Source organism: Gobius niger (genome assembly GCF_951799975.1).
Source record: "Gobius niger genome assembly, chromosome: 3".
Taxonomy (NCBI): domain Eukaryota; kingdom Metazoa; phylum Chordata; class Actinopteri; order Gobiiformes; family Gobiidae; genus Gobius; species Gobius niger.
In genome coordinates this window covers 28672790-28691079 of record NC_136854.1, presented here as the reverse complement: position 1 = coordinate 28691079, position 18290 = coordinate 28672790, and the positions used below count along the sequence as shown (strand labels likewise).

The window sequence follows — 18290 nt, the reverse complement described above, 5'->3', positions numbered from 1 at the left end:
CCAGGTTACAGTGAAGGCAGGAGTGGGAGATGGTGGTCGATTTGAGCGGCTACAATGGCCTCATTAACTAACATAGCGAGAATGAAATGTAAATGCTCATGGTACGGCAGCAATACAATACACAAATATACAAGCGCCAGCAAGAAAACAAACAATACACGGGTTATTTGTCTTTAACAAGTATTTCCAAAGTGACATCATTTTACTATTTATCATTCAACTTCCAATAGCACCAGTATACGTTTAACTAAATTGCAATTGAGATAATTTGCCAAAAAATAAATCCACTTTCATCATACGTTGTGATTTGTGTGAGAAACTGTCATCTGCTCTTTTTTTTCTGGGCCATCCATAATCTGGAGACAAGCGCTGGTGTCCCTATGCATATCTTAAATTGTTTATCATGCAAATGATGGCACACAGGCTGCTCTGCCCTCTTGTAACGGCCCAGGGCTCCAGACTGCAGACCCAAGCCCCAGCTGCAGCCACAAGGCTACCAGACGCACTGAGCTTCCCCGTAGAAGGAGGACTCTACCCACAACCCTTCTTTACATTTAACCAAGTGTCTCAAAAGATGTATATGTTATTCATGCAAAGAAACTAACAGGGAATGTTTTGTGTAATAACTATATTAGAGACAATTGATAGTTATGATGTTGTGCTGAATTAATAAACATATTTAGGACAAGAACGTAGCCTGTATTTATGTCCATTTCATCAAAACTGGCCATGCTAAAGCAATCTAAGATAAGTAAATTGAGGGGAAAAGAACTAATTGACTTAACAGACGTTAATGCATTTTAGTGTCTTGATATGGACTGTGTGAAATATTACTGTAATGATAAATGTGCATTACATTGTGCAGCCCTAATGTGTATTAAGATGCATGTTGTCAGTGTCATCCTTGTGCAGAGCGGGTGAGAGAACATGGCAGCAAGCATATGGGCATTGGGGTGGTGTCCTGGCACCGCTTCTCGGGATCCATCAATCTTGGCATGAAAAAAAAAAAAAAGACGTGGGGGTGGTAATAGCTTTTTTGCATATGACTGATTTGATCTATGCTGTAGCTGTATCTTATTTCTGCACACCCTGCGCATGCTAAACACAAAACATTTATTCATTTGAAAAAATGCCGCAATTATACAACATCTGATGCACAAGGCCTATAAATAAAGCCCCTCTCACAATGGGCCTGACCTTATGATATCATGTGAACTACTGATGATCAAAACGAGCGAGCTCAAACAGCTGACAAGGCCAAGAGGCATAACCGATGCGTGTGTGAGGTCCGAGTGCAAAATGAACTTATGAAAAGTGGCCATTCTGTTTACAGGAGCAAAGCGAAGGGTGCACCATCTTTAAAATGCCTGAAAAATACAGCACAGTAGGTCATATTCTTCACACTCAGCTAGAAATGGCCTCAAATTAAATGAGAACAACCCGGACAATAACAGCAATTTGCCACATGATATTGGCTTGGGCTAGAATTAATAAACATTAAAATGGTGCTTTGTAAATCCGGTCATAAGGGAAGCAGGCTTGTTTGCACTACAGTGTCATTAAGCCCCAGTGGACAGCCGGCCAGCACAGCAGCCACTTTACCAAGTCCTTAATTACTCAAATCAAAGAAAAACACTGACAATTAGTGGCTCCACAAATAAATGCTGCCTTCTTGACAGCTTGGCAAAATTACATTCTTTTCCATGTCTTTTTAATTTTAGCATGAGTGAGTGTTTACAGGCACATATTTGAGGGAGCTGGAGATATGACAGTGTAATAAGCCATGGAGGGATAGAGATACGGCCCTCACTACCACATGAGAGAAAAGAGGAGGCCACAGGATCGGAGCACATCTGTGAGGCAGCAGCAAAACCAGCACAACTAGTTTTTTCTTCCCCTTCTCTCTCATAATCTCTCTTTGTTTGTCTCGCTGTGTGTCTTTTTCCATGTCTGCAAATGTTTCCTTTTCTCACAATCATTTTCAGGGAGGCTGGATCTTTATGTGGTTCAGTTGAGGGAAAAGTAAAAATGTTTGCTTTTTTTCATATCATGTCCATGTGAAAGTCGCAACTAAGCTGCATGATTAATCACAATCAAATTAAAATTGCAATTTCAATGGTTGCAAATAGCAAAAGGCTGCAATGGAATAGAATAGAATGTTATTTGTGTCGCGCTTTTCACATGGCACAAGTCACCGAAAGCGCTTCACACACTGTAGGGGATTTGTTCTTAATTCACTCCACACATGATGGTGGTAAGCTACGTATGTAGCCACAGTTTCCCCTGGGGTAGACTGCACACATCTGTGCCAACGGTCCCTCTGACCACCACTATTCATTCACACACTATTCATCTTGACGTATTGTATATGTTTTAAGTGGTAGGGGAAACCAGAGTACCCGGAGGAAACCTATGCAGACACAGGGAGAACATGCATACTCCACACAGAAAAGCTCCATCCAGGGATTAAACCCAGGACCTTCTTGCTATGAAGCACAAGCGCTAACCACTGTGCGACTGTGCAGCAGGACCTGCTACTGCGTAACATGTGTCATCTGCAGAGAACTAAACAGCTTGTTTCCTTGAGGTCTTATATATATAAAACCTACAAATCGTGTAGTCTACAAACATGTTCTGAGATAAATGTGCTTCTTGCAAACTGAAACACTCATTTGCTTAGGCTTGTCTTCAAGTTTACCTGTTATACTCTCTTGCTTGGGGATTATTCCTGGCAGTGGTGCAGATAAACAATCCTCATCACGTGGCGACACTTGAACAGCCACCTCAACTGGATGGCACGCCCTCCTGGGGTGCAGCTGTGTCCGCGAATGGGACGAAGACGTGGACATGGGAGAAGCAAGTGGGGACGAGGGTGGCCTGTCCAGAGGCTTGTCTGCGCACAGACTCCCATGGCACTGCCGTCTCTTATGCTCAATGAACAGCAGGATGTCGGCCAGGGGGAAGCGGGAGTGACATTGGCCACATGTTAGCAGGTCCTGGTCCCCTTTTAGAGGTTCACCCTGAGCCAATCCCAGCCTGGAGGAGTCCTGGGAGTCTTCATCCGGTGGGACACCTGATAGTGGTTCAGCTACATGGACACAAACAAACATGAGAATGCAGTTTGGAATAATATGTCAATTGTCAATCAAATGGTTAAGAATAAGGTCACACAATGTAAAGGACATAAAAACTTTTAGCACACTTCGATAAGGACTGACACGTTGAGCTGGCAGACAGCAGCCAAACGATTAAGTTGCTTGACCCTCTTTATTGTGCTGCCAATCTCGCTTTTTTAATGAACCTAACACCTCTGAGAATCAAAAAATAGATTCTAATTTGAGTTCAAGATGATTGGACCCCATTTCGTTAAAAGTGCTGGGATCTTGTGAACCAAGGTTAGACATTGAGGGGTTGGATGTGGAGTAGGTCCCTGATGTACGCGGGAGAGAGATTTTTTAAAGGAGGCATCAAGCTACAATGTAGTAGACGGTATTGAACAGCCGACTGGGATGCGGAGATAAGATGTGAAGCATTCCCGAAGCCGGTCAGAGCGTTAGAGTCAGACTAGAAGTTCAGAGAGGGATGCACCAGGGAGACACTGTTCAGAGGCAATAACATGAAGGAATTAGCCCTCATTTTACTGCTGCTTATTATCATCAGCTTTTGACACAAACACAGAGGTGTGTCAAGTTTAAAGTCAGGTGGAAAGATTTCCTTTAAAGCAGTTTGACTTATTTTGAAGCCAAGCAATACTTTACATTAAAAATTAGCTTATTTTGTAGTATGGTATTTTTCTATCCCTTTCAGCAAGGCAGTGCTTTATATACCATATAATATTCACAGTCCTGAAAAGGTCACATTTAGCCCTTTACGATGTTCTCGTTTCATTGACTGTTATTTAATGAAGGGAAAAAAAGCACAAAATATGCAAAAATCTTCTTTGCAAATTTAATCCAATCATGTCTAAAATATATGTTATGATTGTATAAAGTTTGGATAACTTTCAGTCTCATGCTTCAGCCATTTCATGAATCATGCATAACTAATACAATAGACATAAAACATACAATTGTTTGTTCAAAAATGTTATTTCTTGTCTTGTGTTTGGTAGAGCAACACTGACAGTGTATCAAGTTCAAGTTCATAAGTGGCCTATATAGAGTGTAATCACAGTGCGCCCCCTACTGCCTGAACTCGTGTTGAGCTTACTGCACATGTAGATATTTTAAAGGGGCACAACTGGCACAAAAGCAGCGGTGGCATTTTAGAGCTGAATCAAGAACACAATAACTTACGAATGATACAATATTAATGGGAGTACATGATTTGTTTGCCACTGAGCGTTACGCCATGTTCATTCTACAAACACAAACCGGAAAATAGTACAATAAAAGTTACAATATAACAAACTCGTAAAAAACGAATTATGTTCCTATTTCCCCACAGCAATAACAGCAACTACAATATCATCTCTGTAATATGTTTTTGCAAAGGCTTTCTACGTTCGTGAGTAACTAAGTTTGTGTAGTTGTTACGCAGTGGCTATAGCGTGCTTCAACTTCAGGTTAAGAGACCGATAGTAAACACTTCTAAATCCTTTCATATGGCAGAACTGTATACCAATTTAAGAGCGCAAAAAACAGGAAAGCGTATGTCAAAGCGAGCTTTAGTGTTCACATGGGCAAAGGTATCTGGGCATAAGCTCTTAAATGGCGAAAAACACTGAAGATTGCATTATTCATAAACACAAACACACCGCTCAGTTACATTTTCTAACAACTTTTCTTATAAACGATACTATATGTTACATCCTACTTTTGTGTAGTTGGCTCGTACGGCCACTAGAAACAACTCAAATAAGTTGTCCGCTTGTGAGGAAAGAAGAGATAGTAGCAGCGCTGGTTGCAAGAATACAATTCATGTGTGTGTCCACTTACGCGAAAACTCCCGTGTGCTCAAGTGCTGGGGTTTGCCTTGCTTGCGGCGAGACATGTTTGCGTAGCGGCGGCTTCTGAGCTAAGTTCACATTGGGAAATCCGCTCCTACAAGATAAGACTCCATGTGAAATATCTTCATTGATGCGGGTGACATCCAAGAGGTGTTGAAAAAGAGAAAGGGGAAACCGACGAAGTGCGGATCATGCAGCGAGTGAGGCGCGCGTCTGTGTCCGTGCGGAGCTCCTCATGACTTTTTTTTCTCAACGAGGGAGAGAGAGTGATGAGGGGTGTATGGCAAAACCCCCCTCAAAGAGCTGCAAGTTCAAGTACGGACGTGACGTTCCTGCGAACTTGGACGACAGGAGACTGACGGGCTGAGACACAGAAAACATGGGCAGGGCGAGAGCGGCCAGTGGGAGGGGGACGAGCCGCAATAAAAGCCAATGGACACTCATTATGGACTACCTATGGAAGGCAGAGGGAAAAAACAGCATCAAGACCCCGAAGACACCAATGGACTGAGGGGAGCAGGGGGCGGGGCCAAGAGAGAGAGAGAGAGAGAGAGAGAGAGAGAGAGAGCGCGCACCAGCACAGTTCATTCATACAGTGCCATTTATTATCATGAGTATACAATATCCGAATTAAGTGGTCATCACGTGCACTCGGGTAATGGATAATACATAATGCAGGCCAAACCTCTGCCTGAGGGTTGTGGCTGAGAGGCGTTATGGGAAAGGGACTTAAACACATAGTCTACTTTTTAGATTTCTGAAAAAGGAAATAGAGAGAGATTCTGCACTATTTGGCACTTTACCTTATGATTCAGTGAGTGAATTCGTTTGCCGGATAGGCCAACGTTATTGACTCACGTGTCCTATCTTTAGATTAGGTCAGCTACATTTAGGTGTGAAAACATTAACCTACATCATGTGTTTTGAATCGAGTGAATTCTTATGGCTTAGGGGGCTAACGTGAGATGTTCTGATTGATCAGGGGCCGCAACGCTCTGGACTTTGGGAATGGTTTGAGTATCTGCCCTATAGGTCGATCCTATAGCGCCATCTAGTGGTGAATTCGAAGGTTTTGGCAGTAATTTGTATGATTGGTAAAAGTATCGACTCTCTTCTGTCACCTGTTATGTTTATGTGCTACATGGCTTTAAATAGAACATCTGCACTTGTAATCTCGAGAGCTAGAACTGTCCTCCAAATGTGACACAACTCAACCATGTAGTAGACGGTCACATTTAATATTTTTCTATATAAATTATGTTGCTTCCAATATTTTAGATTTTTTTTTAAATAATAAAAACAATTGTTATTATTATTATTATTATTATTATTATTATTATTATTATTATTATTATTATTATTATTATTATTATTATTATTACATGACATTATATACCGTTGAGGAGGTTGAAGGAATAGGCTGAAACAAAATGTGCGTCTACTCCGTATTCAATTTTGCATTTCACTGTGATGCAACATGAGGGACGTATCCAGAAAATTAAGAATTCACCATACAATATTCAATTCTTTGGGCAGAAAAGCCTGTTATAAAGGTGAACCACAACGCAGATCACAAGAAATTATTTTAATTTCGCTGATGCTGCGTAAATCCGTCTGCATTGTTTAATAGAAAGCAGTCTTTTATACAATTATCTTCAATTTCAAGTAATGGCACCAGCCAAAGCGTACTGTATTACATAACAACGCGTTACTTTCGCTACGTGTGTCTACAGCGCCATCGTGAGGCCAAGACGATTCAGTGATGAGGAGATGGGTTGGGCAAAGCGCTCACGAGCAGAACACAAACCTCCACATATCGGATGCTGAGAATCCGCACAGCCTCTGGTGAGTCGTGTTTTAAGACTGTTTCAGTTTGAACTCAAATGTTGGCATATGTATTTAGGCTAATATTGTGGGTCTTGTTCGTAAGAGATGGAGATGAGGAAGGAGATGTTTCGACTCTCAGGTCTGGCTATAGCCTACCATAACGAAAGGCTTGGTTTTTGGACACAGCAAATGGATTTAGTCTCCTTCTATGGAACAGGCTGTGGGTCGGTGTTTCTGTTAGTTAATTAGCATGATCTATTTCAAGGATCAAGTAAAACCAAAGGAGCATCAAAAGCGTTGTGGATTATACGTTTGAGCATAAAGGCACCGTTTTACGCAAATATCAATCACATTCGCTGTCATCAATAGACAATGGTCAAGTTATCTCCAGTGCTATTGGCAAGAACTGTTGTCACGTTTTAGTGCCTTCTTGGTGAGCGTTTATTTGAGATGTGGCCTAACAGCCTCATTTTCGTCCTATTATTGGGCCGATGCAATACAGTCTAGTCTACTGCACCTCACATGCATGTGCTGTCATTGGTCCACGAGTGGTAGACCCGCGTCAGGTCAGGCGTATAAACAGAAAATATAGGCCACTGAAAAAGGAAAGGGTTAAGGACTTGGCAGAGAAAGAGGGGGGTAAATGGTAGGGGACGTCAAGTCCAATTGTCGTGATTCGTATACAGGAAATGCAGAAACCAAGTGTGCGTAATTAAAGCGAAGAAATTCGCCTATAGCCCCACTTGAGCGTGAGTCAGCAAGGCCTAGCTGCATACTGCTGTGACTCTGCTGCTGCTGCTGGTGATGGAGAAGAGACTGTTGTTTCTTTCAAAGAAGCTCTTGTATGGGGGCTTGTGTGCATGATCATTCTGACAACTGCATGGTAATCATGTGACCATACTAAATGGGCAAGCAATTGATTATCACAAGGGACATATGTTGTTCTATTTGTTCATCTTGATAGTGTAAGCCAATTGCCATATAAACAGTGGTCCTTGTGTATGTTAAGTGGCAAATGCTGTGTATTTAAGCGTTTGTGGGCTACTCCTCCTGCAGTCCAATCAAATTACCTCTCTAATTGATTTAGACTGGTATCTTTGTCTTTCAGTGTCTTCAAAAGCCTTTAAGTATGAAATTTCATTATGTTTTCCTGTAAATTCTTTTACGTAATCTCATTCAACTCATGTTACACAAAAAAATCTCTTGGTCAAGAATTGTATCAACGTGAACGCCTGTCTTAGGGTTAAGTCTTGTAACAGAACATGTGACACTATCAGATGTTTAAGGTTTTTTATCAGTGCATTGAACTGTTCATACCACGAGAGAGTTGAAGCTGCTGTCCATTTATAGCAGGATGCGTTCAGGACGAAAGGTGATCTGAGGCAGAGATGAGTCTGACTTCCTGGTTCTTGCTGAGCGGAGGGGGGACGCGCCACCGTCTCCCCAGAGAGATGATATTTGTGGGACGAGATGACTGTGAACTCATGCTACAGGTAAAAGAAAAGTCCACTTTTCCAATCACAACTTTCTGGATGAGATTGTGGCAGGTTACAGACACCGTGTGTTCTTCAGTCCCGCAGTGTGGATAAACAACATGCTGTCATCAACTATGAGCCAAATACAGATGAGCATAAAGTGAAAGATTTGGGCAGCTTAAATGGGGTGAGTCATTAATTTAATTTTTCCCATTTGATGGACTTAGCAGTACAAAGTATGTTCTGAAGAGAGACAATGTATTGTTAATATTTGGTGCTTTTTGTTTGCATTTTAGACTTTTGTCAACGATGTCCGAATACAGGAGCAAATTTATGTGACACTAAAAATTGATGACAAGCTGCGCTTTGGATATGATATCCTTTTAATAGAGAGTCAGGTAACTTTACCTCAATAGCTCTGCATGTGTATTGTTCTCTGCCATGTACATAATGCATTAGGCTGCTTTGACATTAACTTGCCTCACATACCAACCTGTTCACTGTGGTCCGAGGAGAGATGCTAATACCTGAGGAGGCTTTGAAGGTGAGGTACAGTTGACCTGCTGCCCAGTGTCTAATGTTTCTCGTGCATGTGACACTAATTTGACTGCTTTTTATCTCTGTCAGCATGAGAAGTTTAGCAGCCAATTACAGCTTGGCCAAAAGAAGGTATCAGTGAAAGTATCTAAATCTGAGGTGAAAGCAGCAGAGGCAGCATCAGAACTGGTTTGTGAAGGGGCTTCAGCGAAGGCCCTTGAAGTTAGCAGAGTAGAAGACAAAACAGGTCAGAGCCATAGAGTAAAATTACTTTTCTTGTCCACTGACAAAACTGTGTTAAGTATTAATATGTATGTATTTATGTTTTAGCTGCAGAGATTGCAGTGTTGCACAGGGGCACTCCCCTCTATGGGCAGCCAGCCTGGTGGGGGGACGGAGATTCTAACGAGCGACGCGCTGCTCCTCAAGAGGAGAAAGGCTCCGACAAGAAACGGGACAAGGCGGAGACAGGTGCCGACACTAATTTAGGAAGTGTACATGTTTATGTTTATGACTGGTCTGGACACAACCCAAAATACTTTATTCCAAATCTGTCCAAATCAATAAAAAATAACTGTAAGAAAACCAGTAGGAACGAAGATATACAGTGTTTATCTATCGCTATCTTTCTGAATGTTTTCTTTTTATAGACACAAAAAAATGCCCAGAAAACCAAAAATCTGCTCAGCCAATTTCAAGCCAGGATCCTAGTTATTTTGAGATCCCTACAAAAGATTTGCCTGCGGTGAGTAAAGCTGCTGGTGAAGTGGCAGGTCAAAACACAGAAGCCAGTTCTTTGGGAGAGTCCGTGCTCGGCCATGCCTCCTTCACCATCGAGTTTGACCCGGGGGCGTCAGGTAAAGTGACTGTTAAAGACCGAGTGGCAAAAGGAGGCCAGGACACTAAAGCACGACCTAAAAGACCAGTTGGAGAGGACCTCAGTCCACTTCAGACAGCGATGGTGGCAGCAGAAGTTAAAGTAGCAGACTGGTTGGCCCAAAACGAGCTGCCATTGGCTCTCAAAGAAACTGCAGCTCCAGAGGAGGATGGGGAAAGTGCCAAGAGTGATGTTCCTGTTCATTTAAGAAGTCTTCAAGGTCTGTGTTTGTGACTTTGAAATACAATTAGAGAGAGCTTCAATTGTGTCTAGATGTTTAATTTTGTTCTGTTTTGTTATTTTGTTTGCTTGCACAGGCAGTAAACATGAAGACGGCACTCAGAGCGACACTGAAAATGCGCTAGGAGAACAGCGCAGGGCCGTCACACTAGAAGAGCGCTCATGGGGCCTGTGGGGAGGACCAGGGATGAAGTTTCGAGAAGGTCGGGCTAATGTACCAGAGGGTCTGTTTGCAGAAGAAGACAGCCCTGCACGGCGCCGAAAAACTCCAAACTCTAAAGCTGTAAGTGGATTTGTGGAGAGGCGGCGTGGCTCTGCACCCCACCAACAAAGTGGACGTGATGAATGCTATCGCCTTGGGGATGACTTTAGTGACAGAGGGACCTACATCATTGAGATGGAGAATGGAGATCGGGAAGAGGAAGTGGCTAGAAAAATGAAATATAAGGTGTGATGATACTATAACTGTATGTCAAATGAAGTTACATACAGATGGAAAAGCACTATATAATTTACTGATATAGTGCAACAAGTTGTCTATATAGATATGATGTAGAAGACACACTACAAAAAGTAAATATTAAGCATTGGCTTAAATGACTTGAATTGAGGAAATGTATCTTGTTTTGAGCGGTTTTCACTCATTTAGACACTTTTCCTGATCAGACCAAGTTTACTTTGCTTGTTTGAGGACATTTCAGACCAGTTCTAGGGTAAATCTCGCTTGAAATAAGAAAGTAAAATTGCCAATGAGATAAGACCAATTTTCTTCCCCCATTGGCAAAGAAAATTACCTGAAATATGGACGAAATGTATCGAAACGAGTCAGAAACATCTCAGAACAAGTGAAATAATCTAGGACCAATGCCCAAGAACTTCTTAACTAGTCAAAACAACTAAAATTTGGATTATTATGCTCAAATTGAGATGTTTATACTGATCTAGTTAAATACTTTTGCGACTTTTTGTAATTCAGATCACTAAAATCCTTGTTGTCTTTGTTGCTTGGCACAGGTGTTTGGTGCAAATGAGCAGGAGCTGTGCAGATTAATAGGCCCTGAGCAAAGAGAACGCAGCAACTCCCAGCATTCAGCTCCAGGAGAAAGGAGAAGGGCCGGGCGTGCGGAGTCTGAGGTGCATGAGTGAAGGCCTTGATCATATTTTGTCTATCTGATACACTGAATTCTGTAACATTGTACTTTCAGTTGTTGTCGGAGGATCTGATGGTCGAGGGACCTCGCTGGGTCTCACAGTGGGCGACACTGGCAGCTGGTCACATAAGAACTGACCCCGAGGGATCAGGGGGAGATAGCCATGTCATGGTTGCAGAGGACAGAGGTATTATCACTGTGTTTTTTTTTTCTTTTAGCCTTAAAGCAGATAACACAACATGGCAAAAATACTGTATGTTTTCCTCCCAAAAAATAAAGATGATTCCCTTTTATTTATTATTGTATTTGCAAAACTATTACTACTACTAAACAAACTAAATCCTTTTCTTTATTTGTAGCTGATATTAGTGGGTCAAGTCACTCATTTGCATCAACAGGCTACACAGATCGCAAAAGGAGAACTTTACCACAACTGCCTGCTGAGGATACAGTCTTGGGAAGGCGAAGTCCTGGGTCTGGGGTAAGGGCAGACATGGGGGAGAAACAGGACACAGAGCTGCAGGAAAAGGACAGCCACGAGGACAAGCTGGCCCGGGGCAAAGCTCGCAGTGGCTATAGCTCTGGAGGTGTGGGCAGTCATGGAGGAAGTCCCTGTCGCTCCTCACCAGCAAAATCCCAGGACAGTGGGAGTGGGAAATCAGGACAGACTGGTGTTCTGACAAAGCTACCTCCTCGTCCTCTCACTAGTGGTGAGAAGAGAATAGAAGAAACAAGAAGGAGGAAAAAGGAGGATGAAAAGGCAAGGGAAAGTGGTGGGAAGCCATTACTAAGACAAGAGAGTTTTACAGTTGAGAAACCCAGCTCCAATGTGCCTATTGAACTTATACCACGCATTGACAGCTGCACGAGTACCAGAAATAGTAAAGACACTGGTGTTGACAGTGCCACATTGCAAAAAGACACAGACGCTGTGGCTGCCTTTTTAGAAACCACAGTCTCAGATCAAGGAGATCCCCCAAGCCAGTCCATCGAGGGCTCCATGTCTCCAGAGTCAGACGTGGACACCACGAGCACCATCAGTCAGGCTGATGGAGTCAGGAAGGTGCAGAAGAGGCGCGCTCTGGTGGGACAGATGAAGGACAAAACTGGAGTGTGTTCAATTGCCAAAGGCTCCACAGTCAATCGAAATACACAGGAGAGGAAGGCCAAAACCAGAGTATCTGTACCACAGCAAGCCGGTCGCCCCTGGACCTCCTTAGACCTTACAGATGATGATATCAACTCCAACTCGCTTTTGTCTGATTCTCAGCCCGTTTCCACACAGGAGTCTCGAAGCTCTCACACCAGAGCACCCACTGCAAGCACAACAGCAGGAAGCAGCACTAAGTCTTGTGCTAGTAAGTCAAAGCCTGCTCAGGGACCTTCCACCACAGCCAGTAAAACCAGCAACGTCCCCAAGCCCAGACCCACCCGGACGTCCCTATTGAGACGAGTACGGGTGGGCGACTCCTCTGACACCGAACCGGCCGACATGGACCGTATGTCTGTGGCCTCAGAGGCATCCACCGCAAGCTCCACATCCCGAACTGGAATGGCAAAGAGAGGGATGTCCAGAATCGAGGCCTTAGCTCAGCCAAGGAGGCCCAGGGTGGGATCTCCCTCCGCCCAGAGTGACTCAGAGGCTACTGTCACCAAAAACAGACTGGGTGCCCGCAGCACTGCAGGCGACTATGCACTGAGACAGGGACTAAGGGCAACCAATGTTACACAAGTGTCTGGACCAAGAGCAAGAGCAAACAGTGCTTCTAAGCTTCCAGACAAGACCAAAGGCTCTTCTTCCTATGGACATATCCCACCACCATGTAAGCATTACATAGTGCCATATACATTTTTGTTTCAAGAACATTTCCCACAGAATGTTTCCTGTCTTTAGCCGGCAGCCGATGGCGACGAGTACCAGTAGACTATGCCTCAACCTCAGAGGATGAATATGGCTCAAATCGGCACGCTACCCGACAGGGACAGACTCAACCGATTACTTCTACGCGGGTGGCTCAACTGGGAGGATCAGCTCCTCCAACTCCAGGCCTGGCCTCTCTGAAGCAGCACTCCAGAGAGCAGGACGAGTATATGAGAGACTGGACTGCTCACAGTGAAGAAATAGCCAGGTATATCATACATGCAAGTATTTACAGAAATTGAACGAAAAGGTTATAAAAATCTATTAATACTTTTTTTTTTAAAGTAAGTAAGTATTAAATTGTGTGTTATTTCGACCAGAATAAGTCAAGATTTAGCCAAAGATCTGGCCATGCTCGCCAGAGAGATCCATGATGTAGCAGGAGAGATTGACTCGGTGAACCCTGCTGCCACTGACCCCGGAGCTGTGGTATGTGGAGCATATTATACTCTGAATTGAAGCATCACTGATTTCTTGCTGATGTGGGATTTGTTGTGGATATGTCGTGTTATGCCTCTAGTTGGACGAACGGGTATTTGATGATACTGTAGACCTGGAAGGAGCCTCTGCAGAATCTAATGGTCGTTCGGTGGAGCTCAGATCTAAAGCAGGACGCTCGCGCTCTATCCGCCGCCAAACATGGAACAGGGAAGACGTGAGTTTCTTGAATACCATTGTTCAGTGGGTCATTGTTACTGTAGTCTATTTTAGTCAAATGAAAGTCTCATGACTAAAATCTCAAATAATAACAACCTCCATAACTCATTGGTGCCACTTAAAATCAACCACTCAGTGCTGAACGCTGACATCACGTTCATACCTTTTGTTGTTTGAAAATTCTACCACAAGAGGGAGCCCTGACATTTCAAATTTTGGAGTATTTAGCCAATATGAAATATTAGCATTATTGTATATAATATGTGTTTTTTCCCCTTCAGGCAATACTAGATAGTTTACTCCTGACATCGGTGACTCAACTATCAACCAGAATACGTCAGTGTGTAGACAAGACAACCTGCAAAATCAGGTCTGAAACCCATCTGACTGTATTGTAAAGCAAGTTTATCATTATGTTCATGTTAGCCTTACAAGTTTAAAGCAGCTTTTTTTTTTTTTACAATGCATTGTAACAGAACAGAAATAGCAATGACATCTGAAGTCAAGATAGAGGCACAAATTGTCTATTTCATGTGATTTTCTTTTATCTATTTTTATACCAATGTGGCCTCCAGAATCCTCTTCAAAGATAAAGAAAGAAAATGGGATGAGATCGAAAGAAATCTACAAGCTGAGCATGACTCCTTACTACTAAAAAGCTCCAACAAGGTATTGCACATCACTATTAATTCTTATACAGATAGTCTAAATACCAAACTATAGTGCAATGCTTCACAGAGTGAGATCCGGGGCTTCTCAGATTCTCAGTGACACTGCAGGGGCCCCCCAAAACATGTCCATTAAAAAACATTGATTTTGGAAGGAAATGTATAGTAGATGTGTAGATTTACAACTTCAAATTCAGTAATTTGCTCATATAGTCATTGCTATTAAGTATTAATTGTCATTTTTAACATTATAGTGTAAGATTTATAACGCAAGTCATCCACTTAATTAGAGTGCTGACTATTCGCTTGTTGACTGGGAAATTAAATGAAAGATCATTTGTCATTTAGATTCATGTTACTGCTTCCAATTTTTTGGGGAATAAACAAACACAAAGTCCAAAAATGATCTGGCTTGCACAATGCTGGTGTGGCTCAAAGCAGCATGATATAAATTTGTTGGTCTCCCAGTGTGGAATAACCTGAGAGGTATGTCAATCCACGACACTGTCCCAGGGCTCATAAAGCATTAGTGAGTACACAGTGGCTCTGGTCCAGCCTCTTGCAGCAGCACAGATGAGAGCACCTGAGTTATGTGAAGTTTGAGCTTTCACTCACTCAATCATGTCTTGCACCACCCTTCATCTTTTATTTATGTCTTTTTAACAGGAGATTTCAAACGTCATTCAGGACCTTAAGAGAGTCGAGAGGCAGCTTCTTGGTATGGCTATAAAGTAATGCATCCATTTAAAGCCACATTGCTAATCATTACAGGATACACTACAGTATATTGCTATGTCACAAGATCAACCAAGCTGTTGTAAAACACTAATAAAGTAACAATAATACTGGCAATACCAAAAGTGCTCCAAATTCTCAGTTAAACTGACAATGCTATTTTTGCTAGGTTACCAAAATAAAGCACTTAACCTAACAATTTTAATCAAGCATTTGGCTACAACAATGTTTTCATGGTGACAACTAAGCTGGTGATGTTCCAGGAATGTTAAAAGTCAGGTCTAAGGAGAGGCAAGCCCTGCGGGCGAGTTTTGAGCTATTTTTTATAACAATAAACACACCCATAAAGAAATGACTGTGTGTGTGTTTTATTAAAAATCTATTGGCTTTAATGTTATACAGTGTGGCCTTAAGAAATATAAGTGTTTGTATGTTTGGTGCTGTATATTTTAATGTTATGTTTCATTTTCACAGTCATAGATATGATGGTGGACCCAGATGGTACACTGGATGCCCTGACCAGTCTTGGATTGCCGAGTCCCCTGTGTGAGCAGACCAGTCCAGGAACGGAGGCATTAGAGAAACAAAAACAGATAAATACCTCCAGTGCCCTTTCAGGACCTGAACTTTGTGGGCCCTCTGGCCCAGGAGAAGTGAAAAAGCAGGACTCTGGGACTCAAGGTGGCTCCAAGTAATTTACCTGAAGTCGGAAGTCAATGTTACCCAATGTTGAGAAGATGGTAACTGAATAATTACAGTGATGGTGTTGATGCAATTTACAGCGGGGATCTTTTTACTTTTGTCGTAGTAAAATATAAGACTTTGGACATCTGAAATTACACATTTAAATGTGCTTTTGGAGTATGAAAAAGTGTAAAAGTTATTCAACATAACCCTTTATTTAGTAACAGCTAATCACCTTACTTTGAGTTTCCCAGTTACATACTGCTTTAGGTTATATTGTGTCGATGTTCTTTTTTCCTGCCAATAATTTACTTCCTTACTGTCCCTCTGTCCAAACTATTGCCTGGGTTCTATACAGAAAGCAGATGTAATAGGTGCAATGATGTCCAAGTATCCAGGAAAGTGACAAAAATGTCTCAATGTTTGTTCTAGCTTATGTTTAACCAATGTATCAAAGAAGAACCATTGATATAATGCAAATGGTTGCTTAAATGTAGCTACCCAAGTACTTTTTCCTCACAAGTGCCCGAAATCAAACAGTCCTTAAGATTAAAGAGATGCACAGTGTGTGGGATCTACGTATAGGATATGTTCATTCTGAACCTGTAATGTGTCTATGATGATTATTAACAAGCTCCTAATATAGTTCTTCCTGCTTTATGAATATGTTTCTGTCTTTGGCCAAACACCAAAGTCGGAGAGGAAGGTATTGCTCTTTTTTAATATTGACCCCTTTCCTGCAAATCAAGGAAGGAAACTTTAACGTTGTTTTACACTGTCTCCTGCCTCATGTTTACATATGAATGTAACCGTCTCTCCTTCTACATATCAGCCATATCTTTAATAAAGATTATCCTGCAATTGTGTTTATCCTCTGGATCTGGATTTAAATTCTGTTTTGAAACATTTATTTATAGTAATTTTATATTATTGCATTTTTGTTTATTGTTATAAATGTTCTGTTGATCTTACAATACTGTGTATTGTCTGTTTGATTTTGAATAAAAGTGCATGACAATGAGCCCGCCTTTTTTATCTACATATATTAGATTTTACAGACCAGCTGGTACTAACTGCATCTTCTAAGTTATTCTGTTCTGTCAAACCTTTAAGAGAAATGTCCTTGCATCTCTTTTTCCTCCCCACTCCTATAATTTGCTGTGGGTCCATCTTGCTCTAACAAAATTATTTCAATTTAGTTCTTTTAGTGGCTTAATTATTGCATACATGGTGCTAATAATTATACTGCAATGTATTCCATGTCAACACCCTCAGTTCATCTGGGGTCTAAATTAATTGAAGGGCAGTAAAAGAAAATAACAGCATGGGATGACATAGTGTTCTCGTGTCTGCGTAGGTTTCCTCCTAAAAACATGTACAATAGGCCGGGATGAGTTAGAGTATGTTTGTGAGTGTGAGTGTAGGACAACGGATGCAAATTAGCCCATGGCTACAATCTGGCATGCCGTGTTTACATGCATGTGTCCATGTGTGTTCATTAACATGCACTGTCCCAACCAAATAAACAAAAATGTGCTCAGTGCTGTTTCCAGCATTATTTGACAATTTAGCAGCAGTGTGGTGCCAGACTGAGATGTACGATGCCAGTGTTCACATGCTGTGGCCCCTCACTGTGCCACCGCTGCTTATGGGCATCAGGGAAAGAGAAAATAGTAAATCACGTATCAGCAAACTCCACTCAAGGGGCAACAGAAAAAGTCAATTTAATATACTTTGCAGGTATCTTCAATGAAGGTATTCAAATCGTCTTCTGTACTGGTGGTTGAAGTCTCGAACGTTTCGCCTCTCATCTCATTTTTGAATGAGAGGCGAAACGTTAGAGACTTCAACCACCAGTACAGAAGACGATTTGAATACCTTCATTGAAGATGCACAACTCCTGTACGACTGAGACATACTTTGCAGGTAATTGAGAAAGTCATGAAGCTTCATGCATATGATGAAAAATAAATGTTTTCCTTTAAAGTGCCCAAATGGAGTTCAAATATATAAGGCAGCTGTGTTATTATTACGCAAAGATCAGGAACAAAGATGATCCATATCCACTTCATACATGTGAAGTGAGGAATGAGGCATAGTTCATACCAGCAATAGCGAGAGCTGGGTGTGCACTGGAAACAGTGTGTGGTTTGCATATGCTGCTGGAATAACAAGAATACTTTTGGGTAGCATCACAGAACAGTCTTCTAGCACAGACAATAGGTCATTTAAAAACATTGTAAACAGAGTTGGAGTAATAACATTTCCCTGAGGCACTCCGGATTGCACAGGTAAGGATGAAGAAAATGAGTGTCTGCTGTAAGCAATAACTTGAATTATTCCGTATCCCGGCTAGCATTTTGCCTTGTATCCAAAATGTTTTTGCAAAATGGCCTTGTGCAGAGGTAATGTACTTATTACATAAAGGGATATTTCAGGATTTTTGACATAGGGCCTCATTTCCTAGTTATCCAGAATGTTGATTTCTGGAGATGTATTTTTATTTGTTTTATGCAGTCCTTATACTTGAAGAGTTTAGTGGTGCTTGGCGAGTGCTAGGCTAACATACG

At 41.9% G+C, this 18290-nt stretch overlaps 2 protein-coding genes across 4 annotated transcripts in view; one reads left to right on the top strand and one right to left on the bottom strand.

Moving 5' to 3' along the window:
• LOC306960372 (B-cell lymphoma/leukemia 11A-like) overlaps positions 1-5528 on the bottom strand; it is a 30588-nt gene extending 25060 nt beyond the window's left edge. Inside the window, exons 1-2 of the mRNA XM_079552801.1 lie at positions 4938-5528; positions 2699-3088 (exon numbers count right to left, since the gene is read on the bottom strand). Of these exons, the coding sequence (XP_079408927.1) occupies positions 2699-3088; positions 4938-4992 (445 nt within the window). The 5' untranslated portion in view covers positions 4993-5528. The remainder of the gene's footprint in view (positions 1-2698; positions 3089-4937) is intronic.
• A 1131-nt stretch (positions 5529-6659) lies between these two features.
• cep170ab (centrosomal protein 170Ab) lies at positions 6660-16636 on the top strand. 3 transcript variants are annotated; one of them, XM_079552757.1, is made up of 19 exons: positions 6660-6793; positions 8126-8268; positions 8348-8437; positions 8547-8628; positions 8739-8794; positions 8878-9034; positions 9118-9258; positions 9438-9884; positions 9982-10187; positions 10919-11038; positions 11110-11242; positions 11415-12878; positions 12950-13184; positions 13297-13405; positions 13497-13631; positions 13915-14003; positions 14209-14302; positions 14968-15019; positions 15511-16636. In XM_079552757.1, exons 2-19 carry the CDS (start codon positions 8164-8166, stop codon positions 15729-15731), a joined length of 3936 nt encoding a protein of 1311 aa, XP_079408883.1. In that variant the 5' UTR covers positions 6660-6793; positions 8126-8163; the 3' UTR covers positions 15732-16636. The 3 variants fall into 3 exon arrangements, with proteins under 3 accessions (XP_079408883.1, XP_079408882.1, XP_079408881.1); XM_079552756.1 differs by having other exon boundaries at positions 9982-10352; positions 11454-12878; XM_079552755.1 differs by having other exon boundaries at positions 9982-10352.
• The last annotated feature ends 1654 nt before the right edge of the window (positions 16637-18290 follow it).

Coding starts and splice junctions, on each gene's coding strand:
- cep170ab (XM_079552755.1), top strand. CDS start 8,164: ATGAGTCTGACTTCCTGGTTCTTGCTGAGCGGAGGGGGGACGCGCCAC. Junction 8,438..8,546: donor ATTTGGGCAGCTTAAATGGG/GTGAGTCATTAA, acceptor TTTGCATTTTAG/ACTTTTGTCAACGATGTCCG. Junction 9,259..9,437: donor ACGGGACAAGGCGGAGACAG/GTGCCGACACTA, acceptor TTCTTTTTATAG/ACACAAAAAAATGCCCAGAA.